Source organism: Argiope bruennichi, chromosome 5 (genome assembly GCF_947563725.1).
Source record: "Argiope bruennichi chromosome 5, qqArgBrue1.1, whole genome shotgun sequence".
Lineage (NCBI taxonomy): Eukaryota > Metazoa > Arthropoda > Arachnida > Araneae > Araneidae > Argiope > Argiope bruennichi.
The window spans coordinates 59,296,547-59,323,981 of record NC_079155.1 but is presented as its reverse complement, the minus strand read 5'-3'; the positions used below and the strand labels follow the sequence as shown (position 1 = coordinate 59,323,981).

The window sequence follows — 27,435 nt, the reverse complement described above, 5'->3', positions numbered from 1 at the left end:
TTTCCAGCAAGATACGTCAAAAGATAGTTAAATGAGTATGCTAATTTAGATTTTTGTTTTGAAGAAATAGCTTTAGATCTCTTCTGATATAAGTCAGTTCTCTTGAAAAGGTGAAATAATAATAAAATAAAAGAATTGGAATAAAAAAGTGCGTATAAAAGATTTTTGGAGTTGTCCCAAAGATAGCGAAACTAATTAGTTTATGATATGATGAAAAATTTAATTAGTATTTAAATCCTGTAGTGGATTTAGTGGTAAACAGTGTTTATTTCCTCGTCTTTTTGTTAGCTTTTTTTTCACAAAAAAAAGAAAAGAAAAAAAGAAGAAGCTCCAGTTCATCAGGGATCATTATGTCAAATCATTTTATTAATGAGCCTTCAGTGATTATTTCTAAATGAAAATAAATCCTAATGAATGATAATCGATTTTCTTTCCCAAAAGGATCCAAAACTTTCACTTGACACTGAATAATTGGTTTTAATATAATTAGTTAAGGCATAACTATTCTAAATTATCCCAAGGGACAATATTTAATGAAAAAAAGTAATTAATCATTACAATGAGTTTTGAAAAATAATTCTAAATCAAAATTCTAAATATATTGAAAATGCTTTGAAATTGTGTACCTTATTAAATTATTTTACCCATCACAGCCAAAGTACATTTATAAAGAGCATTATTTAAAGATAAACATTTTCAAGATAAAGATAATTATTTTCTTATTGAAGAGGAATATCTTAATGCGCATGCTGGGTTATTATATATTTACGAGATAGTTTCTAATAGTTTTAAATGTATATTTTTTTCAAATTTATATATATTTTCTTCAACTATATAAATATATTCTTAATATTTAATATAAATTCTTAAAATATAATAATAGTTTAGCTTTTATCTATGTGACATACATTATTTAATTAGAAGTACAATATGGTTTCTTTTAACAAAATTGTAACAAAATAATACAAAACGATACATAAACAAGTAAATATGATTACATCTCTTAAATTAATTAATTGTTATTAATACAAAATTCTCTTATGAGACTTACTTCGCAGCCAAATTACAAAAAAATGCTTCTTTAACAATAGAAAATGAAATCCTTTACGTTACAATTAATGAGAAAATTACACAATTAATGAGAAGAAATTGTAAGATAATCCAGCTTTAATCCAATAGAATAAAATTCTTAAATATATGATACATACTTAATCTTCAAATGTTAGCTAATCAGCCAATTATGTGATGTGCATTCTTTTTATTCGAGAAAAAGGGAAATATTTATCACGAGACTAGTAATTGCACAATAGTAATGCAATACCCTTCAAAGACAATTAAATAATTGCATTCTAAATGTCGCCTTTACAGTATTTAATTTCAAGCTTTCAAATAAGAATTTTCCATCTAGGAAGTAGAAGTGAATCCTTAATGCGCCTCATTGTGTGCTTCGTTACAAAAGAAAATCAAATTATCGTAACTAATAAGATAGGATTAGGGGAAGACTCATTAACTAAAACCTGTATAGAAATATCTGTAATCAATATCTATAGAAAATTAGTTAAAGGTTCATTATGGTATTGTTTAGGCATATCAGTATTCATTGTGGTCGCTGAATATAGAAGAGAGAATTTCTCAAAATTTTCAGTGGAAACGGTTGAACATTTCATAATGGAGGCCTGGTTCTTCAGATAAATCTATCACATATCTCACATACCAACAAAACACTTTTGGACCATCGATAAAGTGGAGAATTTCTTGCATAGCACTGGTGAACAATAGTTAAGAAATATAGATCTGTGGCATGATTCTGGCATTTTTACCGAATCTCCCGCGAGAGTGGAATCTCCCGCGAGAGTAAAATTTGATAAATATTTATATTTTAGAAGCTAAACTTGTGCATCAAATTTCATTTGCGTAGGATTTTGCGTATTGTAATTGCCAAACTCCCTTATTCTCAAACAGACAGATAGACAGGTTTTCTGTGAATAAATTTCTCTCAAAATTAATTACAAAATGGAGGCAATCGATATCTGCGAATTTGGAGATAATTCTATGTATCAAATTTCAGTCGTATAGCCCAACGACTTTTGAAATGTCTTTACAGACAGACAGATTAGCAGACTGGAATATTGAGCAGAATGTGTTCAAGAATGTCTGAAGTACCGAGATTCGTCAAAATCTCGAGTTCGAATTTTTTGGCGGTAATAATATTTCTTCAAAACTCTTTATACGAAAAAGCAAAAAATATTTAACAAAAACGGTGAAATAGGAATTAAAACCAAAATTGCAGAGTTTTCGACTTTTTTTAAAAATAATTTTGCAAGCATTTGTTTCAGAAAATTTTAAAATATATCCATTTTAATGGATTAATTTGAAAACCAATTTCTATTTGTTTTAATTTTTGCTGAAACGAGTTATTATATAAATTGTTTTCCTGAAAAATGAAAGAGAGAAAAGATACGAAGGAAGAAGAAGTAATAAATTTGAAAAATAAAATTTGTACTTAGCAAATTTCCCGGTTTTCAAATCAATTGTATTTTTTATTTGCATTTGTTTTTATCTACTTCAGTGTTGAATACTCACAGATTACTTAATTTTCCACAATAGCTGACAATTCAATTTAATACACAAAGAAGAATGATTGCAAATATTTCCGATTTCTTCATTTAAAAAAGCATTATAAAGGAAAGTTCTCAACTTTGCTCTGGCTTTTTTAATAAAATTTATTTCGGAAAAAAATAAAAGATAAATATTGAAATCGAAATAATCAAAAGAATTCTTTTCAAAACCAAATAGGAAAGAATAATACGAGTAGGAAGCTCGCAAGCATTCACAAAAGAAAAAAAAAGTTCGAATGTTAATGGACTTTGAATACATCAGTATGAAACCATTTATTTGATTAGTTTTTCTATTTAACTACAAAGAAAGCTAAAACTTTCATTTAAACTTAAGTTCATTTAAACTTGATTTTCTAGAAGATATTTAAAACAACTTCTAAAGCATTATCATTCTTTATTTAATTTTCTTACAGCTAACTACGTTGAAAGTATTTAAACTCTTTAAATTTAATAGAAAATTAAAGATTTTCAGATTTTTCCATTTATTTAGAAATATAATGAGAACAATACTAAATACCCAGGCAACGTTAGTTCCATTCGAAAAATACGGATCTTTGCATTAAGAAAATCAAATTATTTTTTAATTATTTAGGAAATAAATTTGTAGGCAATAAAAGTTATTCTCCAGAACTGATTAATTTAGGAAAATAATTGCGAAGAAAGAAAATGTTGTGAATGTTTGGAAATGAATCAGGAAAGATGAATCGAAGATCTTGGATTACAATAAAGAATTTTATCAGTTCGAAATGGCAAAAAAATAAGAAAGAAAAAAAATGTGCTAGTACTTATCCCATAAAATTTATATCGAAAAATATACAAATAGAAGAATCTAAGAAGGAAAATTGTTCGTTCTTATTAACAATTTAAAGGAAAGAGATTTATTTTCTAAGAATGAAACTATAAACCTCCTATTATTGTTAAATACATAAATATATATCATTTTGTATGTATGTAAAACACTTTTATATTAAAAAAAAAGTGGGAAAAAATTAATATCTCAAAGAAAAAAGCTCATTTAAAATTATTTAGTTTAATGTGTTATAGTAGTTTAGTTTTCATTGTACAATTCTACTGCTTATGATTTATATTTTAGTCTTGAGTCTGAAAGCCAATTTTTCGGAATGTATTTTTATGTTTTCGCTTCATAACATATTTATAATTTATATGATACACTTTTTCATGCCTTATATATTAAAATATAATTTATCTGTTTATCTAGTTGGCATGATTCCTTATTATGAATAATAATAAAAGATATATTTACATTTTGGTCATTTTTCTACGGACTTAAAGAAAAAATATGCAAGATTCTATTCAACAGCTATATGATAAAACAATCAATCTTAACTTTAAAACAATGATTATAAGTAAAAAAAACAATAAAATCATCTAATAATATTATCGAAGATTGTATGGAATCGCTCTAATAAAAAGAATCCAATCAATTGAAATAAGCAAGTATTGGAAACTTTCAGATTAAATATATGATTGAAATTATGCATTGTTACTGCAATAAAAACGTTTGAAATAATGTAATAAATATTTTCAATTATGTAAAAATTCATCTATATGTTAAATGTCTTGATTTTACATGAAGTTAAAACTATACAAACTGAGTCAGCCGGATACAAATTTGACAACACATTCATACCATAAGCTACAGCTGATAATAAAGCTATACTTTTATACAGATATGTCAGGATGGTTTCTTATGTGGACATAAATCGAATCAGTATTATTTGCGACTCAATAACTTTCGTGTTTTGCGTTGTATGTGTGATTATTTGTAGTCCTCTTATTGAATAATATAATTATATAAACCGAGACATATATAGAATGTAGAGAGATATATAGAGACTCCATTTCATGTTTTAAGAAAGAAATTACTGCCTAAACATAGTTTCGCTATTGTAAATACGTTATTCGCACAGTTATTATGGATGCTCTGATCTTGCATTTCACAATGAATGAGATTTTATGCCATCAAATCATTAATCATGATAAAAGAAATTATATTAAACTGGTAATGTTTGTTGGCTTGCTTTCTATTAAAAGTCACGTCAAACAGAATGTGAGTTGAAAAAAATCGCTAAAAGTTCTTTACAGTGCTGACAGTTGGACTTATTTCTACCACACTACGCTTAGTGCAGGGCAATAGCGGTTCATTAAGAAGATATTTTTTAACTTTCTTGACTAGAAATGTTGTTGAAAATTAACCAATACTTTAAAGTATCTCCTTAACACATTTTGAAAAAAATCATTTCAAAAATGCCTTTTTTTTAATGTCATTTTGAAGTTTGAAAAAAATAAGTTGTCGGTACAATACAATGTCTGTTTCATTTTTAGACAATCTTTTGCTCTTATTTTATTAAGTTTAAAAAAATATTTTAAGTATATATATAATACTTGTTAATATCATATATATATACTAACAAGCCTATATAATTAAAAGCAATAACAAGCTATATATTATCACTGCTATATAATTAAAAGTAAAATTTAATAATAAAATAAAAATAATCGAATCAACTTCAGTATCATATCATGTCACGATACTTTGAATCACAAATTCGGATTTCTTTAAATTATTTTGCAGTCTCTAAAGAAATCACTTTCTGTTCTAATTATAATTGTACGTTGAGCTGGAATGATTGCAAGAAAACACAATTTTAATTTTTCCCGAGGAAACACTTGAATTAATTTTAAAATATTTCGACCGCAAGTATTCTTGGAAGATCTAGCTGCAGGTAACTGGAAGAAGGTGACATCCACAAAGTTTGAATTATTACTTTGTTTGTATAAAATAACCAATTCATCATAAATATTTTACTTTCTAATTACTTTTTATCAATGTTTTTTTTATCTGATTAAATAGAATCGAGAATATATTTAAAATATTTTTTTCTTGGATCAATTATTTAAATTTTAAAACAGGTTTCGGATATCAATGTCAAAATTATTTACTAAATTTAATTTAGGTGTATCTTAAAAGTTTTATTTTAAAATTTAAAAAAATAGGGTAGGCAACTATAATGTCATCTATCATATTAATGACATTACTGAAAAAAACAAAAGCAAATTTTGATAAAAACTACAGTTTATGGGCTACAATTCATGGATATTGTTCTTTGCTTTTTTTTTTTGCTGTTTTTATATACATATGGTAGTATAGAAGGATTTTTTTTCTGGGGAATTTGCTCAAAATTTAAAGAAGATAAATAATTTTAAGCTAAAAAAACCAATTATATTCAAAATTACTAATTTTTTTAGATTCTTTCACTTCAGAATTACCTTATTCACACACATGGATAATTGCATCATTGGTGTTTTCCAATCAAGGAAAATTTTAATAGTTAATATTTATCAAAATACCAATCTGGATTTTACACTCATCACATACAGGAAATAAAAATAATAATAATAAGTTGCTGAACTTTTATGCTTCTGTTCAAACTGTAACAAAAGATATCTTTATGATTTGCATTTCAAAAAGAACTTCTGACGATAACAAAACATCTGATGAATAAGTCTACCACTCTTTAAAAACTCTACATACTTCATTCAGCACCTTCTTTCGTCCACAAAAGAAAAATAGAACAAAACACGATCAGTTCATCCTGGTGCATACTTCCTTTTATACACACCAGCATAAGCTGCAGAAGAAACCGGATGCTATATTGTTTTTTCATACAGATATATGAGAAGGGGGGAATCCCGCATACGTCGATAAATCGAATTAGTAGTTCTTGCAGCAAGTGGAGTCTCACTTGTTCCAAGTGCACCAGCTGGTATGAGAAAGGGGAAGGCTTACACAAGTTTGGGGGCTCATCGCTAAAGCTTACGCCTTACCAAGTATAGTTTCTCTTACATACTTTTATGCGTCCAAAAATAAACAAACTTCCTTTTCTTCAAGTTTTTAGCAGTTTTAGTTTGGTTTATTTATTTTTCTAGTTGGATATTATGATCGTTTTATTTGTTTGATTGAAGTTCACCAGCGATGAATTTTTGTTCGTTTATTTTTATTAAAGAGGAATTTTACTGTTGGCTGTCATGTTTGCAAATTAGTAGTCCGGAGTTTCCGTGATCTAAATTCAGAAGAATGTTTCTATCCTTTGCGTTAAAAGTTCATTCAAAATAAAAAATAAAAAATTAAAATCTTGATCGATAGTATTCAGTTTTTCTTTTTGGCAATAGCAATGAGTAAAATGAAATGATATAAAAATTCATATGTGTAAGAATCTTTTCTTCAATCGTTTTTTGAAGAAATGTTTAATGAGCCAAATGAATTATTTTTATGAGTATTGTAGATAATTTAATGAATATTCCATTTGATGCTTATTGTAGAAAACTGATCATCAAATTGAAACAATTAATTAATTTGAAAAAAAAAATATTTACTGAAACTTTCTTTTCTGAAAAAATACTTTCAGAAAAGAAAGTATCAGCGGCATTGAAGGCTGTATTATTCCAAATTGTTAAAATCAAATACACTAGATTATTTTGATTATATTGTATCTTATCACACGTTTTTTATTTAGTTTTTTAAAAATCTGTATAAGATGCAACTTGGTATTTTTGACATTTTAATTAACTTGTATGTTTTGTTATTGGTGTAAAAATATGTTTCGATGCTGATAACTTATTAGACAGCTTGTGAGGAAAGTTATGTATTTCTTCTATACTCTTTAAAAGGAGTGAAGCATTTTTTTTCTAGCCCTTTCTTTCTAGATCATACATACGTGACACCATTAAATGAAAAGTTTTCATTATGATAGGTTTTGAAATTTCTCAAATGGAATGCTAATGATCAGATAATCTAGTAAAAAACTTAGAAAAGCAATTATAACGCAACCAAAATGAATATGAGTTCTTTCAGCAAAATACTTTCAATTTCTTAGATAAATTTAAAATGAAGTAAAACCTTACGCAAAAATCTGAAGACACTGATTTTAACAATAACTACTTAATATTATTTTTTTCTCTTAATGTTTTCAATTGTAATATTTTTTTAATATTTTCTTTTCTTCAAGAAATAATAATTATTTGGTTATTATTTCTCTCTATATTTTTAAATAATTTAAGTAATTTCGTAAGAATTATTTTTTTCCTTCAAAATAAGTTAAATTGTATAAATAACTCTTTTCAATGTCTCTCAAAAAATACATTAATTATCTGCAAAATTTAGCAATGTCTACAGGCTTAATCTCTAGATTTTTCTTTCAAAAACTGAACACTCAAGAGCTTCGTTTATAAGCGTTATTTCGAATATTTACAGATATAACTTAAACATGAATCTCAAACATTGTAAACAATTATTAAAACATGAAAGCAAACGAATTCAACGTAAAAAGGAATCAATTGAAATAAGTTTCCGAAAAGCCTTCAAGAAAAAGAAGTAAATTGCTTCAAGACCCTCAGCTTACTTAAATATATGTGAACTATCAGAGCGTTGACAGACTTAAGAGAGAAAGAGAACATGTTTGTGTATATGAGAGAGGGAGGCTTTGAGAATCAAGAGAACGGTCTCGAAATAGTGACAGAAATTAACGTAAACAATCAAATAAGTCTAATGAGATACATCGGTATGTAATTTATATTTTGAAATGTGACTATTAATTTTTACACGTCTGTCAGTTGTATTAGAGAATTCTAAGAGACATAATTATATTAATTATTTATATAACAGGAAACATGTTGTTCATCTTAGAATCTTCTTTACGCTTTTCTCACAAATATTTTTTTTTATATAATTTGCTTAGATCATTTCATTTGATTGTTGTATTTATCCTCATAATACTTTCATTAAACAAAAGTGGTTCTTTCCGGAGTCAAAATATTTCATTCTATATTCATGAAGATGAAGACAGAAAAATGAAGACAATTTTTTATTTTATTGATTCCGGAAATTGGTCTTTATTTATAATTATGCTAAGATGTCAAACGACAAGTAAATTTATTCTTAGATTAAATATTATGTTTTCAGGGTTTTCTTTAAATAAACTTGAAAATCTTAGATTCTTTATCATGCACTTTCAAAATTTTCTTTGTAAGCTTAATTCGTCTTCCAAATATTTATAAAAATATCAATAAAACCTTTAAAAAAACTTTATTCAATTTTTTTTTTGAATGGAGACATTATAAGCAAATGTATTAATCTTTGCCCAATTGTTTCATATATAGGACATAGTGTCATCATCGCATTGAGCGTAGAAAGTGAGATTTGTGAACCTAACTTTTAAGGATTGTTATGCAATCCTACAGGAAGTTGGTCAGCATTGGGAAAGAGGAGGAGCTGACCCCCTAGCATTAAAATATTTTACTCCCTCCAAATATTTTTAATTATAATAAATACTTTTTGGTTCTATTTTCTTTTCGTGTCTTTTTAATAATTTTGTTTGATTATAATTCTTTCTCTTTGATTTTTTTAGCTATTTCAGTAATTTAGCTATAAGTAATTTTCAATTATTCTTTCTTTTCCTGTGTAATTTTTAACACCAATTAATTATTTAAACATTTTTCTTCCTATAGACCGACCTGTTTGTGAGATGTTGAAGGATTACACTGACGAAGGTAATGTGGTGTTGAGTTGCCGTTCATCAGCCAATCCGGTGGCCTTCAACTTCTCATGGTTCCGCAACAATGACTCCATTTTCAGCGAAACTCGGGAGTCCAATCGCCAAGAAAGCATCATTGCTTTGTCTGGAAACAATCCCAATGTCTATGGAAAATATTCTTGCATCGCTGCCAATGAAATTGGAGCCTCGGATCCTTGCTCATTAGATTTGACAGCTTTGCCATGTGAGTAAACATATTCCTTATTATAGAAATATAAATAAATAATATATACCTATAGCTTATATAGTTATTATAGTTTATATAATATCTACATAAAATAATATATAGCTTTTATAGAAATCGTAACTATTATGATTTCTAAGAAAATAGTTAGAGTTGTTGTCATTATGGGTATACGTCTCTATAAGCCGTTTTTTAAATTTTACTTTATTACTATCTAATGTTATAGCATATAAATCTTTAAGATTGCTACATGTTACTAAAGTATTTTCAGATATTAACCATAATAGATTTGCGCGTAATAGAATTATAAAATCTGGCATTACCTAACTCAATTTGAGTAATTTCATTTAAATAATAATACAAAAAAAATTGCAATGAAATAACAAATATATTTAATACAAACACTTTTTTAAATGTCCAATTACACTTTTTTAAATCTCAAATTGTAACAATATCTCTCTAAATAATGAAGACAATTTTATTGGTTTATTAACAAAACAAATCTGGCTATTAAAATACTTTGCAATTTCATTAAATTTTAAGACGCTTGGGTTCTTTCGAAAAAGTTCGAAAATAGTCTATTCTTTATTCTTAATGCATTTTAAACGTAAGAGGAACTATAGAGGCAATGCAAATACATTTACATATTACTTTAAATTGATGTGTTATTTAATTATTACTTTACGAAAAGTATATTTCGTTAAGTAATTATTAAATCGATATAATATCAAGATACAATATTCAATCACGATCGATATGATGTTCAAGTAGTTTTTTTTCTCCCTTTAAAAGAATAATTTCTTTTATTAATATTTATTTTCGTAAGACAATGGAGCATAAAACATTTTCAATTTGTAGCATTATCCCGTTAATTGATAAATACCATTTTATAAATTTATTCAAAAAAACAATTCGGTCTTTAGTATATTTGACAATTTCTCTAAATATGAAGACTCTTAGTTTCCTTAGAAAATTTAATAAATAGTCAATTCTTTTTGCTTAATACTTTTTAAACATAACAGAAACTATTGATGCCATATAAATACATTTACATATTACTTTCAATTTATGCATTACTTAATTATTACACGAAAAGTATATTTTATCTTAAAAACCGTTCATTGAGTTCTTTATTATTTTGTACTCATTAAAAGTACTAAATTAAAAATAATATAAAAATCGGTTTAGTTCTTTAAATAATTCTTTAAATCAAACCAATTTAGTTGCATTGAAGTGGCATTCAACTGTATACGATTTTTTTATTCTATGTATAATGCATATTTATTTTATACTTTTCCTTATTGGAGGGCATCACAGTCTTGGGGGTCGAGAAGCTTTCGATTCAATTATTCCTTGGTGAGGTTAGTAAAAGTATGAGTCATCACTGAGTTCCACTCACAGATGGGATGTACTTTCTATAAGAAATGTTGTGACGTGTCTAGAGGTGACCAATAGAATTCAATCTTAGTTCACAACTTCGCTCTATTTCAACTAAAATCACTTAATATTCTTGGATGTATAGAATACAAGGCGAGATAAACTGATGTGTAAATTTATGTAATTAATTTTAACAGAAAAGCAAAGTATGAGGAAGGTCTCTCAAAGCCGTATCAAGAATAATAATAAACATTTTACAAATTTTAATAAAAATTCTATAACGTTTATTTTTTTAGAAATAATTGTTTTTTATTATTTATTGCACTAAATTTAATGCAATATTACGAGCGAAACTTACTTAGTTAAAAAAGTTAGAATCGACATTTCTTTAAAAATTAGAACTATTTTCTACATTCTTTTACCTCGATTGCTCTTCTGACTTGGAAGTGGTATCTTATATACGTATTTAATTTTCTTGTAAAGATAACTATTTTTTTTATTTACTCTTTTGAAAAACATTTTCGATTTCAACCAGAATTTCAAAAGCTGAGTAAATTTTTTTGTTTTTGTCAAAAGTACATTTTGGACCAAAATTAGAGCTCATAAATTCTTTTCATTTTGCTTGTTTCAGATTAAAAAATTATTTTAGATTAATATCCTACTTGTGTGAAATATTTTCTCAAGAATAACATCATTTGCTGTTTGCAATTGACGATTAATTAAACTAATTTTTAAGGGATTTTTTTTTTTAGTAAAGTTGAATTTTGTTTGTAAATAAGAAATGCGATTTAAAAATTGCTCATTAAAAATAACTGCCAATGATGAGACAGCTATTCGCATCTTATACAATAACAAACAGTTTGCATGCAATGAGTGGGTTTCATTTCATTTTTAATAAAATTTTCTGAAATATTCATTCTGGCAGGACTTATTCTTACAGCTGAAAAACTGTGAGAGATTTTATAGGGCTCAAGCACTTTATAGGTTAGGTTTATAACGAAACAGCAAAATTCCTTTAAACCAGTAAACCTTCAGATGTTATTCCTTTCGAGATATTATGGTTTTCTGTCACAATACAGCAAAATAAGTGCTTCCACGAAAGAGGAACCATCTTCCTCAAAATGCATTGAAGATTGAACGCCTTCTATTAAATTCGGAAATGCCTGGTAGTACTTTATTTTACGAACGTCATAAAAAGAAAGTTTGTGGCCGTACTATCCAGGAAATCTAAGAAAACCAAGCCCTACACACGCTTCTAGGTCTATCAGAAATCCAACACGATGAACGAAAAGGGGAAAAAAATAAAGGAAAAGGAAGAAGAAGAAAAAAATGAAATGAAAAAATATATCCCCGGACATTCTTAAGTTTACTCTCCCGTCAGAAAAATCTTTCATATCGATGATTTGTGGTCTGAATCTACATCGATTACTCTCTGTACGATTATTTTACATCGCCTGTCTTCCTTTGCAGGGAACGGAAAAACATCTAAATCAAAGTCCATAAATAAAGCAACATCGCAGAAACTTACCAGGAAGATGACAGACCACACAAAAAACGGAGCAAGTAGATTTATGGGCAGCTCGCACTCATGGGCGAGTTTTGGAGGAGATATATTTTTCAATGAGTGTGAAGAGCTGGCGTGTCTTGTCTGCGGTATACATACAACAGGACAACATAGTTTTTTTAATACAACCCTCCCTGGCAATCAAAACATATTTCTCATATGCTCGGGCATAGACGGATGGACAAATATGTCTATCGTATACATCATCTTAGCATTCCAACTACCAGGATGATGGAAATGGAAGAGATTGGAGCTTTGGGTTTCTTGAGCGGTGTTTTCCATTCTTTTCACTACTACTCATGAATAAAATCGGATGGTAGAAAAGCAAAATATATCGTATTCGAAATAGTGAGGTTTCTATCAGGCGTTCGAATGAAAGGGAGGAGGCTGTTTCAAGATCCTTCTTTCAGGGCATTTTTCTTTCCTCTCATGTCAAGAGAGAGGACAACATTGGTTTATTTTATGCAAGGAAGGAAGACATTGTGCGGTAAACCATAGCTGAACTCGATGTCCCTGTTTGTCATTTTTCAAAACAAATCAGACGATATTGTTCATCTGACAATAAGATAAATGAAATTGTCAGAGCTACTGATATTTTTGATGGATATCTTGCGAGAATGGTTAGAAGGATTCTGTTTATTCTGATGGATAAAGGTGGATAGTATATTTTAAATGATAAGTTAATTCGAAAATTCAGTGTTTAAAACACTCAAAATTTATTTTTTTCATGGAAAAATTTATTCCTGATTAATACCGAGTTTACAATATTATTTTCGAATTTTTAAAAAATTCTCCTTAATTTTAGATGAATAAATTAATATTTAAATCATTTTTCTATAAAAAAAAATTATTTTGAAAATTATGTTTTTGCTACAGTAATACATTTAAATTAGTTAAATAAATAAAATGTTTTCAAATTAGATTTTCTTTAAAATTAATGAATTCGCTTATAAATAACCTGCCGAATGAGAAAGAAATTACAAAAAGAAAGAACAAAAATAAATATTACATCTTGGAGTCTAAAAAAAATAAGAGATAATGAAATATATATATATAAGAGTAAACGAGTTATATAAGAGTATAAGAGTTATATATATATAAGAGTAAGCGCAATAGTTTACGCTTCAATAAGAGAAATTTCAATTTTACTAATTAATTATATTTTAATTTTAATTTTGTTTAAAAGTCTAAATTTTAATTTTATGAAATTAAAATTTTAACTTTAGGGAATTAATGGAAAAATGGAAGAATACCGAAGGAAATAAAACAGATTATTATTTAACATTCAAACTGCAAATCGAAATTTGATTTGTTTTGTTTTGTGTTGGTTTCTGACGCAAGAGCCATGCTTGGCTATGCTGCGCCAAATCGAAATTTGAAAGGAATTGTCCTGATAGAATAGTAGCTAGTCCACTATATATTTTTTTATATATACAAATGTTTATTCTTTACAATTTTACAATATAAGACCTAATTCTTTTAGCTCAGTACAATTGATTTTCCTTCAACATTTTTTTTCTATGAATTTTCTGGAAATGAATAAATGGAACTTTCATTATTCATTAAAATCAACAAGGATGAAAATCCAGATTTATTATAATATATTTGCAAACCATATTTTAGGAAAACTTCCTCACATTGATTGATAAAAAATTGGTTTGTAATGGACTTTTTGGTATTCATATTTGTACTGAAAGTTTTTGTGAAATACATCTAAAGTTTCTTTACCGAAAATTCTCACAATTATTTATTATTACCCGCCAGTCTTGAAAGATTTTGATTCTCTATAACGTACACAAATCTCATCGTGGAATACTGAATGCAGACTGAGAGCATGGTTATTTGATTTTTCTGCTGAAGAATTATCTAATGTAGTTGGAAATTATAACAAATGTTCATACAAAGATGGAAATGTTGATTACATTTCCATCTTTGCCAGATCATATAGTGCTTTCATGTTTGTACTTCTTTGGAATCTGAAAATATCAGCCCCAGAAGAAAACTTTTATTCGAGGAATAAACCAAATGAAGTGAGATAGAAGAAATATGCTAATTTTGGAAGTATCAGAATATAATATTTTTACCTGCAATTTGATACTAGGGGAGGATCTGATCTGTCCTCTCATCGTGGTGGGAACCTAAGATTTTTTTTCCAATGGAAACACGTGACACTTTTTTGTGTTGTTCGATTTTTAACAGCATGAATCATTTCTCAACTAGTCCATTGCAGGATTTACTTCACTCGCATCGCCGGAATGGTGAATTAATATTTCATTTAAACATAAGAAGTTTCAGTACTTTCAGGAGGTAAACAGTATTAATTTTGTTGCTTAAAGTTTCAAATATTGTCAAAAGAATATGCATTCCTTCGCATTCAGGGATTTATAAAATAAAATCATATTAATTTATTATTAGAAACTCTTAATAATTAAATATAATTTTCAAATTAAAAAACTGATAAAATTTTGCATGATAAAAATAATAACTATTAGTTATCAACTCAGATCCAGAAATGAATTATTAAATAAGTTACTAAGCATTTTAAACTAAGCATTAAAAAGGTTTGCCAGTTTGTAGCCTCTTCTATGATTAATTAAAACTTTTTAAACAAAAATGTAAAAGTGATATAATTTATTTTTATTATAATATCTTCAAAAAACTTTTATAAAATATTTCAATTCATTCTTTTTTTTTTTAAATTTTTCCAAAAATTTAATTTGCTCATCACTTGATTTAAGATGGAGCACTATTCATTTGATTAAAATCCAACTAAAATAGTTTACGTACCAATATTGTTTGTTTAGATTTAACGCTTGAGACTCAAATAACCTTGACAGCTAGCCCTAATTCTTCTTTTCTAAAAATAACTGTTATACGCTTAGTACCAGTCATTAGAAGATGGCAATAAATTATTAGTGTCGTCAGAGCTGCGTGTCATTGGACTATAAAAACATTCTGAAAGGATTCTGGACAAATTTCCCTTGAACTGCGCTTTGCGTGATGTCTTCATTAAAGGTCCCTCGATAACAATGATTTATAACTGTTAACTTTTGTTTTGACAATCAGATCTATGTATTATGAGAGAGTATAAGAATGGTAATGTGTCTAAATGTGTTATAAATAGATACTTTCATGTATGCTAATGTTTTACAGTGTGGTAAAAAAAAAGTTAGGAAAGAAACTTATGGGATTTGTTTTTATATTTCTTCAAGATTAATGACTATTTCTAGTTATTATAGAGCCTTGTTAGAGAGAAAATCCAATTTAGAAGATAATGAGAACCTAAAAAATAGAATTTGACTTTAGCTATTAAATCCTGAATTGCTGATACGACATTCAAAATGAAAAACTTAAATCAATAAAAAGTTGTTATTATAGTTCAATAAATGGGAATTGATTGCTTAATTTAAAATATTTTTTCAATCATTTCCAATGATATTGAAATGTATGATACTGTATATGCAGTAGTTCCACTCAATTCACATCCCCCAAACCAATTCCTGCATATGCAAAAATGCATATCATTTGGACAAATGCTTTAAACAACGTAATGAATTTTGATTTATGTTGTTTGAATTAATAAATGTTTACTGAAAAAATTATGAAGTACAGATATTTATACAATCTTTCTCCTATTAGTTATATTTAGTAAAGTATTTTTTCATCAATTAATGGTTTAGACAAATAAATGTTTTCTTATATTTAAATTAAATCTTAAAATTAATTAAAATTAAAAAAAAAATATGTCGAAAGATACTTTATCAAATGTTTCCGCATTGAATAAATTTACAGAGATTTGAATAACAATTTAACCACTCTGATTTTTTCAGAATTGCATACAGTGTCTTGAATAACTTAAAATATAAATTTTTACAGCATTTAGAGAATTTTTTTTTTAATTTGAAAACTCTGAAAGAAATGAAATGGGATTTTGGTAATAACAAACTTTGTTTAGCTTATCTATTACATATAGAATATTAGGCACACTGATTTCTGAATTAGAATTTTTCCTTTTCATTTAAAATGGTTTAAAAAATCATCCATCATCATTTTCACAAACCATCAGCAAATCTTATCTCAAAAATTGTACTTTATGAAGCTAGCACGAAATTAAAAGAAAAGTAATTGCATTAAACACGTCCATTTCAAAAAAATTCTTCTCAATTTACAATAAAAATTTATTCCAATTTGCAACAGAAATTTATCTTAATTTACAACAGAAATTTAAATATTGTGATAAATGCAATTAAACAATAATAGTAGCATGCAATGGCATTCATTAATTTTATGAACATTTTAAATTTATTTCATGTGTAAATGGACTACGCCTTACCCCCTAAAATAAACAAAGTGTCTCATAAGCCCTGCCAGTCAAAGTAGATTTCATCTAGTTCAAATATACATAGCGCATGTCCATGGTTCAATATTACCAGCATTCACTATTTTCCGTCGGAGGGAAGGATGCATCGCGGATGCTTATGTTAATACAATATTCATGAGTTCCTCCTTAAGAATAAATTGGAAACCAAAATATCACTTCCTGTTACTTTCAGGGCCAGCTATTCATTTGATTTCGTCCAATTAGACTTCTGAAATGGATGAAGAATATAATATATTTAAAAACAAACGATTCTCAAAATGAATAAAAAAAGGACACAGGAACTGATGGAAAAGTGTGTTTGTGATCAACAATTATGCCAATTATTATGATTTAGTGTGAACAATGCCATAAATGCAAAGTTACATAATACAATTATTACGAAAGGAAGGCTAAATATACAAGTTCTATCTATATTCATTGTTCCAAAAAAAGTTCTTGAGCGATTTTAAAGTAGAATTAAAACAAAACATAAAATTTGTGATTTTGGGAGTGGTATTTTTATAGATTGAATTGCATTTTCCGATTGTTAACGATAGAAGATTAAAAACTGTGTTTATCTCTAGTCTTATGAAGTCTATGAAAATAGCTATATAGGTTCAGAAATGCTAAGAATGAATAGGGAAGAAGATTATATGCCATGCTTTACACAGGTTGAAAATTTGAAAAATGAGCTTGTGTTGGTTTGTCTTTCCCCAGTATCAAGTAAAATAATGTGACTCAAAAAAAAGATATCTTCGGGATATAATCTTGACATAAAATGGCATATGTCATTTTATGAGGATTTTATCACTTCTTGCGATTTTATGAGTTGGAATTTTGCATATAACAATGCGCATATATTTATTCGAGATATTTTTGCCCGTTCCCTTAAAATATAAAGAAACTTATATATATTCTATAAATTTTGTAAAATGAATTTGAAAGAGTCTGAACCATCAACCCTAACTGTATACCTTCAGCTAAATTGCACCATTTCTTTCTCTTATCTTATGTTATACCTCTTTTCCTCTGAAGGCATTTCCTATTTTTAGTCTCTTGAATCGTCAAAAGCCATGCATCACTATATGAAGTCAGATCCTAAATGCAGAGTGCAATTCCAGTTAGTTGAGTTATGGACTAGCAGGGCCGGGAAAACGATTCATAACCCGTATCTCCTGTAATGGGAAAAGAGCACTAACAGATGCTTGCAACGATCTCACGGCATATGGTGGCAATGGCTCCAGAACTTCACAGCTAAGAGTGTCTATCATTCCCATAAACGAGAAAAATGTCAGCAGGCAAGATCCATTTAACATTAGATTGCTAAATATTTGTATCGGAATTATATGGATTGAAAATGCTTGTGAGGCTAATCGTCTTTCTTTTCTTTTTTTTCTTTTCTATATGGCGTATTAGGAACTTACCTGTTTAAGATACTGGAAAAGAGTTTGGGGCATTAATATTTCGTGCCTGCAAAATTCGTTTATTTTATTGATGAAGATTTCTAAGGAGCAAGAGATTATTTGCTACGATTAATCTGATACATTATTATGTGTTTGGGAATAAGAGTTTACGATTTGTAATTTATTGTTGTAAAGGAAAAAAAAAATATGCATAGAAATACAATGCCTTCAACAATATTCTCTCGACAATTGCTTTTTTTTATGAACAGCTCGTTTATTTTTAATGTAAGAATTGTATATGCCTCATTACAGAAATCACATATTTTATAGGAAATACTAAAAAAATATAATTGCATATAATGAATTTATAGAATAATATATATTTGGATTTGATATTTCCTTGGAAAAGAAACTTTGACATCTTTGGAAAAAAAATTTACAGTTTAGTTATCACAAACACTGATAATTGCTTGTAATTAAGACTGAAAGGATAACAGTTTTCTTTTCTATTTTTTTTCTCTCCGAACACAAAAGAAATTCTTAAAAAAAAATGCTTTTGATAAAAAGAGAATATATTTATTTGCTGATAATATCTTATTAAAATAATTAATAATTTGTGGTCAATAATAATTAACATTATTTCGTAAAATAATTTCTATATATACTTCCTAATATTATTTCCTATATATCCTAATGTTATTTCCTATATCCCCTAAAATTAATTTATTAATAAATGTGTATACTTTAGAGATAATTTCAGCTAAAATTATTTTGCTATTTTTATATTTTCTTACAGGTCCATAACTGAACGTTGTTATTTTAAGAAAGTTCCTGTTCCATGCAATCTGATGTCTTATGAAAATAATTTGCCAAATAAATAAAAATTTCAAAAATTCTATCGTATTCATTAAAATCTCCAATTAAGAAGTTTAAATATCATCTTGACTTAAAAGTCTGTTCATTATCTTCTTTATTTTTATGTAGACATTCATGTTCAGAAAGTTAACAGGGAAGAACAATTAGCTTGCTATGTACAGGCGTTTGCTAATGAGATACAAAAGGCAGCTACCATCGTTTTACTAATGAACGAACAGCAGATAATTAAGCCGTGCTCTCTAAATCACAGTCGCTTCTTACTTTGCTCACTCTTTTTTTTATTTCTTTTTCTTGTCTTCCCTTTCAAAAACGAAAAATTGAAAGAGCCGAGTTGAGATCTGTAAGAAAAACAGAACGTTTTGTATTGTTTCCGCTTTTAATATGCAGTAGGTCTTATAAAGAAAACATCCAATTAATTTAATTAGAGGAAGAGATGGAACAGGAATTTAGTATTTTTGTAACTTTTTTACGTTTTATTTGAAATCTTCTTATTCAAACAATATCATTCTCATTTTTTTTTTTTATCAAAGATGACGGCTGATGCAGAAATTTCTTCTTTTAAGCAAAATGGCGCAGATTTTTTTTAATGAAAAATGATAACTTGAATAAATAAAGTTGAAATAATGCCATGTAGGGTGAAATATGGTTAATTCTTAGGCAAGTTTTCAGTCAATAAATGTAAAATTGCCTAGAGGAATTTTCTGAAGCCGTGTATTTATATTTCCTTTAAAAAAACCCTAAAACTTTTAACGTAATTTCAATGAAGGAAAGATAGATAAAATAAAATTTTTAATCATTATTTTTTAAATTGGCTCGAATGCATTTCTTTGAAATGAACAGAAAATGTTACTGATTTGAATTTTGCAAATTGTCTGAAATACAGAATCATTTTACCCAGTGAATTTCTTTTTTTTTTTTTTTTACTTTTTCATATACGAAACATTCAGCGAGAAAGAATTATAGCCTTCAAAAAATTGAAACAAACTTTTAATGAATATCCAAATTTGATATCACCTAAAGCTCGAGAAACAAAATATTTGGAATTATATATTTTGCATCTTGTATCTGCACACTGATTCAACAATTCTTTGAGAAGGAAATATGGTTTTTTGGTCTTTGTACTAAGAGCGTAAATTTCTATGAAACTCTAAATGTAATATATTGACAGGAAATCTGATTGTTTATTTGTCCAAATATTAGTGAACACGATTAGGTACAAGACTTCAAAAGCTTGATAAACAAAATTTTTTGCTCATTTTTTGCATCGGCAGTATTATCGAATTTTGAATAAAATTCTTCAGCAGGTTGAACATTTGTCACTCGGGATATTGCCATATAAGTAAATATAATAATTCATATAATCAACGACACTGACAAATGAAATATGGTATCTGATTCTGTTAATAAAATTGTAGCACCAGGATCAGATACCTTGAAGATTCTTTGTTACGTTTTGATTTCAGTTGGTAGGAAAAGGACATCCAAAATGCATATTCGAATGTCTTCTCTTTTGTAGAAGGCGTACAATACGAACTTTTAAAAATATCTAAGCTCTTGTGGTATTTATAATCATGATCAATATCCACCACTTTATGTGGAGGGAAAGGGAGTAGCTTTTTTATTAGGGAATTTTCAAGAAAGCATCTGAGAGGTTATTCCCGTTGGTTTAAAGTATTTTTTCGTCAATATTAAGAAATGTTTGTGAAATCGCATATAATAATATTTAGTACCACAATAGGATATAATATCATAGAAACCTTTTAATTCACAAAATTACACAAAAATATTTTAGATTGCTTTATTAAATAAAATTTTTGTGAATATGAAATATGTGATCCTCGAAGAAATTAATTATTTCGTAAGATATTAAATATGTTTTATATGCATGTCTAATCAAAGCAGATTCCTTAGTAAGAGAAAAAGGAGCAGATGTGACTTAGATGATAATATACAGTACCATACAATGCTTATGGATGCCTACAATTGGAGTTAACAATTGCCCACAATTTAACGTTTACTTTCAAGAATGCTTTCTCCAAAACTTCCTCTAATTCTAATCTAACTTAATTCCTCTAACTAAAATATGCTGAAAAAGAACTTAAATTTATAATTCGAGACTGTTTAAAGAGTGTTTGCATTACTCGACTTGTATTATCTAACAACTTGTAAGATTGTAGATACTTATAGAGTATTTAGTACTTCAGGCAATTTAATTAATTTACTTTGTTTAGGAATATTGATAATTAGTTTTAACAATGGAAAAAAGGATGGTCGGAACAAGTGTGGTTTTTTGTGCTGGACTATGACGATTGTGTTAGGTTATAATTTTTCTTTTGAGAAGTTAATGTCACCATGTCTTCACACTATATTACTCGATTCATAGAAACCCGATGACAAGTCTGAACGCGGGCTTTATTTTTATTGATAGATACCATACGGAAGACTATGCACTATACAACATATCGAAAATATGCAACATAATGCAGTTTTCAAATCAATTTCTGATTAAGAAATATCTATGAAGTACGATGACAACACATCTTCAATGACTAGTAATTGCCAACATACGTGCAATTTACAGAAAGTGCCATTAATTATTATCATTTCTAATACTGTATTTAAAAACACCGGAGCATTAACATTTTCGGTTATAAAATTTGATTCCTAATTTATCGAAATGAAATTTCAAATTCTTCAGCAACCAAGTTTATTATTTTATTCCGTGCGAATTGTTAGTAATGTTGAAACTGTATCAGTAACATGGAAAGTATAGGATAAAAGTAGCAATCAAACAATGAAAAAAAACTACTAAACAAAATGAGAGAAAAACATTTCAATCAATATTTCTAAAATTCTACTTACTTACTTTTACTAACGATTCCACTTTGTATGTGGGAAATGGCGACCTGCTTGGCAAAAAGTATTAATTAATGGACATATATACCGAGCAATAATGAGATTTGGAAACATATCAGACATTAGATTGTTCTTGCCATGATGCATTGACTATAATTATCCACATTTCCGCACATTTGAAGTATCATCATTTATAGAGATAGTCATGTGGAGCATATTATTTTCTTTTATTTTTTTATAAGTCAAGTTGCCCTTTGGTATGTTTCTAATGTATGTGTTTTTTGTGTTACGTGTATTGTTTGGCGCCATTCACAATTTTCTAATGTAGTTTTAAGTAGTATTCTATGTAAATATATTATTAATGCCTATCAATTCCTAGGTTTGGTCGTTGTTGCTAGAATTTTCAGCACTGGGGTTTTGTCCTCTTCTGAATCTTGAACGCATACTTTGAAATGACCGTGTCAAGGTTTTCATTAAATTAATTTGTCTTAGAATCTGTTAAATCTAGTATACTTGAAAAATCATCTTATGATCGTTTTATATTACCCATTAGCTTAACAAAAAATATTTGTTAAGCCAATGGGAACATAAAAGTTCAGTATTAAATCTAAATATTTTTTGTTAATATAATATTTTTAGTTATATTAACAAAAAAAAAATATTTAGATTATTCTTTGCATTAGTCACTTCTAGTTATAGCATACTAACACATATTATAATTATTCGAAAGAACATACATCGCCATATACGAGAGCTTATGAATCGATTCAAATGAATAATTGCTATTTATCACTAGATAACTGTTTCTATGCCCTCACTATCATTTAATTGGACATTACTATGTATAGATCTTTTAGATAAAGTCAACCCATCATTATATCCCGTAAGAAATATGATAGTAAGCTTTATTCTAGTCCAGGATAATGCTTACTCATATGCTTGTGATGCAGATATTAAATAGGACTTTGTCATCATGCTACCTCTGAGTTAGCCCTGGGTAACTAAACCCCAACCAGGCCTATACTAAGTCCATCCATAAACTTCGTCAAAGCTTTGCGCTCGAATAACCTAACAGGGATTTAATGCTTATGATTCCGTCTACGACTTCTGTCGTTTCGACATCCCCAAGGCGCTCTAACGACTTCCCCCTATAAAGTGTAGAACAGTTGATCTTAGGGCGGGTCATTAAGTGGTCACTGGGGTGTCATTAAGCTGAGACCGACCAAATTACTCGCGGATAATAGTGTTATTGAGAAATTCGCTGTTTCCGGCTGCCAGGCCACCTTTTCCAACGAAACACCCGCAATGCTAACTTCATTTCGCTGATTGTTCATCAGGAAGCGATTAAAGCCACGTTAATGCGAAGTTTTAATCTACGTTACCCGTATAAATCTGCCGGACGATGATGACTTCCGTTCGCATTTTCTTTTCCAGTAAACATAATTGAATGCAAAGTTGAAGGATTCTAAGTTAGGCTGAGGAAAAGGAAGTCGAGTTAAGTTTCTTTAATTAAATTATTAGACTTATGAGATGACTCCTGAAATGTTGATCAAATTCATTTTTGTGTTGAAGTTTATCGTTTGTTATGAAGAAAAATTAATTTAATTTTCTTATAGACTTCTGGATTTTCCGATTGATAATAGAGCATATTTTTGGGATAAAAGTTTTTCTTACATGAATTTAAGTTGGGATTACCTTCACAATTAAATTTCATGAATTTTATTATTAGCATTTTCATACATTATAAATTATTTATATTTTTTATAATATAGTATTAAGTTTCCACTTTATGAATTTGGTATTGAATGAGAGATTTTTGTATGTGTTTTACTTTAAAATGAACACTTAAAGTTAAAATTCTAAAAATAAATGCCTTATTTTTATTTTTACCGATCAAAATAAATTAAATAATTATAAAATTGAAAGACAGAAGGTATTTGGATTTATTTAAATTATTTAAGTTATATAATGGAAACCAACGAATCATGTAAAAATAAGAAGAAACAAAAAGATTTACAATAGCTATCTTAATTTAGAAACAATTTATTAACAATTAATAATTTATATAGAAACAATTTATTAACAATTAAAAATTTATATAGAAACAATTTATTAAATTATTTTTAATTGTAATTAATTTAATTCTTTTTCTTTTTACTTCTATATAATGTTGGCATTTGATAAAAATATTTTATTTGCAAATGGCTGAAAATGAAAAAGTTTTACGGGGTAAAATAAGTTGGAAATGAAATAAATAAATAAATAGCGGAACTGCTTTTTCGCTTATTTTGTTTGTACTTATATAATATAACACATTTTGTTTTTAACTTTGTCATGCTATGAAATAAATTAAGAAAGAATTCAGCCATTTCTCTAAATTTAATTTTGAATTTGATGCATATAAACAATTTTGTTAGCTACTTCATTAACAAAATTTAATTGAGTTATCATTTCGATTTTCAATTAATATTTATACGGGCATACAGAGAGAGAAAAATACCTATAGTCTATCCTTTAATGTGTTAGGTAAAAATTAGTCATAAAATTGCAATTTTTGTAAAATTTATCTTTCTGACCTGCCTAGTTTTTGAGTTATTTAAAACAAATAAGTTTCTTTATCGTTCAGTATTTACATAAGTTTTAATACCGTCAAATCAATAAATATCATAATTTAATTTAGATAAACACCAAAGCATCCATAGCAACAATACTAGTTCAATAACACTAATAATTAAACTTAATAAAAATGAACTTTATAAAACTCTGATACATTCCATCAGTTTCAAATTACTTAGGATTATTCAATGTTTAAGTGATGATACATTTTTTTTGTTACATCGTTCGTAAATTTGCTTTAAATTAAAGAGTTTTAGCCAAAAAAATAAGTGTCAGTAAGATTTTATCTAATTGCTTTTTAAAAAAAAAAAAGTTATCAATGCCATCTCTTTTTTGTTGCAGCACCAGCGGGCTGGGTACAGCTGCTGCTTCAAGAGGAAAATTTACTTATCGTTGCCGGAATTTCTGGAGGCATTGGAGTCCTTCTAATCATTCTCCTTACAACTGCTGTTGCAATCGTTCTAAGACGTCGGATGAAAGGTAAGGATTTCAAATTGTTCTCCTCTTAAGCTTTATTTTCTTGAAAAACATATCTGTCCCCTACTATGTATGTATATTTTTTATAAAGCGTTAAGAATAAACAGGTTGCCTGTAAATTTCGTAAAAAAATTCTTGAACCGGTAAGACAGTTCTCCACGGAAAATATGTTTTATACAATTTTATGTAGCTGAACAGTTTCTTTTAAATCTCAAATTAATATAATGAAACTTATGGGAAATTGAATTAATTAGTTTGTTAATGTGCAACTTAATTAATACAGCACTAGGATTATTTGGTACAATACTTGATTATTTTGATGCGTAATCAATGATTAGTGCAACAATTGAGGCTCTCACCTGATTCTTGTACCTTATTAGCTGGATCATTGTTGATCCCAACAAGCTTTGCGAGCACAAGTAACTGTTATCCTTTGTGGATTGAAACTTTAAATCAATGAATCTAGCATGTAAAATACTGTCACAAATCATTGATTTCCCAAATAAGTTTAAAAATATTATTACTTTTAGATACCACGGTTTAAAAAAAAAGTTTGAAATTGTAGCACACAATGATAATTTTTAAGTAATATCACATCATCTTTGACTTGTTTAGCAAGTAGTTGACATATTTAAAACGATATTGCAGTGTAATTTTCATTTTATCTTTGTATTATTTTCCCTAACATTCCACATATTACAAGAAAAAAAAACATGTTTAAAATTAATATAAAGTTTTACATATGAGAATAATACATAAAGCTTAATATATAAATAATATAAAGCTTTATATATAAACGAATCGATTCGTTTATATTAGCTACTTTTAGCTGCTAAAAGTACTCGTGTACAAATTTGATAAATAGCCTATTAAAAATAATATTTAAAATAATTTAACTGAATTGTAGGTCTGTTTCCATGGAAATAAAATATATAGAGATGGTTATTATTGACATTTTTTGAATGAATAACCCCAACTACAAGCTTCTAAATTAGTTAAAAATTTCCGCATAAGAATTTCAGTAAGTCTGTCTGTAACTGTTTAGTTGACATTATATGATATGATGCACTTTTTTATAGATACACATGAGTTTTATAGCATGCATGTGAAATAATTTTTAATGGGATTTAGAATGTCTTTGATATGGAATTCACATGAAGCTGCTAGGAATTATCAATGCCATTCTTCTAAAATAATCCCAAAAATACTCTCTGTGCTAGAAAGCTGCCACTTAAATTTAAAGAAAAAAAATACAATTTAGGAAGATTAAATATTTCATGGGATTTTATTGGTTGTCAAGTGTAAGAAAAAGCGTTTCATTCCATCCTTATTATTAATTATTTAAAGTATTATTTTTTAATAAATACCTGCCACTGACAGTATTTTTTTCTCATTTTCTTCCTAGCAAATAGCAAAGAAGCTTTGCAAGAACGACATCAGTAAGTTTCACTTTTATCTGACTGTCAATTCCAGCTTTATTTTAATTATTTTTTATGCATTTATATTCTAAAAAAAGAGGAAGTAATTTCTTTAAATTTAAGAATAAAGTTGAAAGTATGCAATCAATAATCTGTTTCTGAAAACATAAGCTTCAAGTAGTATTCGTTAAGAAAATAAAAGAATGTTAAATCCTTTTCATTTTCAAAAAGATATTTTTTGAAGCAATTTATTCGGATTTCTTTCCGAACAATTTTTAATTAAATAAGGAAGATAAAAAATATTAGCATAAAAATTCAAAAGAAACAAGGCTAAGATAATAATAGAATGGAATTTTATATTTTTTGATAAACAGCATTTGGTCTTATTTTTCGCTTTTAAATACGTATAAAAAACTAAAATTGGATAAATTTTGTAACTTTGAATTAATTTTTTTTGTCGATTTTACATTGTATCAATAGAGTTATGTCAACATAAAGTTTCTGAAATTATATGTATCAAAATGATATCACACACAAAAAATGTTACAAAATTATATCTTTTGGAATCGATATTTTATTTTAAAACATAAGCTTCCTGTATTTTTCTTTGTTTTTATTATATAATTATCGAGTGAAAATGTAAAGAACTTTGATTTTTTTAGTTAGAATATTTTTTACCATAAGCAGATAAATCCTATGAAACTTTAAACTGCTATGTGTAGCAAATTTACTTAAAAATTCTTATTGCTATAAAGATCCGAGATGACACAGAATTTATTCTAAAGAAGAAACTTTAGAATAAGTCCTAAGAAAATACTTTATACTTCTTTTATTTCATTTTTTTAAATATGAAAAGTCCATATATGTGTAATGAAAATTGCATCGATTAGTTGATCGTAATTGTTTAAAATGTAAATTATCATTAAAGACTCAGATTTCTTTTTCATAAATAAAAATTCTTGAATTGAAAAATTTTCTGTTGAATAAAAACTCGTAATTTTGTGTATAAAAATCATTTTTACACAGAAGAAGTATTTTCCCTTCGAAAAATTGCAATAAATAAGTAATTATT

At 27.4% G+C, this 27,435-nt stretch overlaps 1 protein-coding gene across 1 annotated transcript in view; it reads left to right on the top strand.

Moving 5' to 3' along the window:
• LOC129969346 (B-cell receptor CD22-like) overlaps nucleotides 1-27,435 on the top strand; it is a 297,654-nt gene that overhangs the window by 238,096 nt on the left and 32,123 nt on the right. The window contains exons 10-12 of the mRNA XM_056083883.1: nucleotides 9,147-9,416; nucleotides 24,811-24,948; nucleotides 26,351-26,384. Coding sequence (XP_055939858.1) covers nucleotides 9,147-9,416; nucleotides 24,811-24,948; nucleotides 26,351-26,384 — 442 coding nt within the window. The remainder of the gene's footprint in view (nucleotides 1-9,146; nucleotides 9,417-24,810; nucleotides 24,949-26,350; nucleotides 26,385-27,435) is intronic.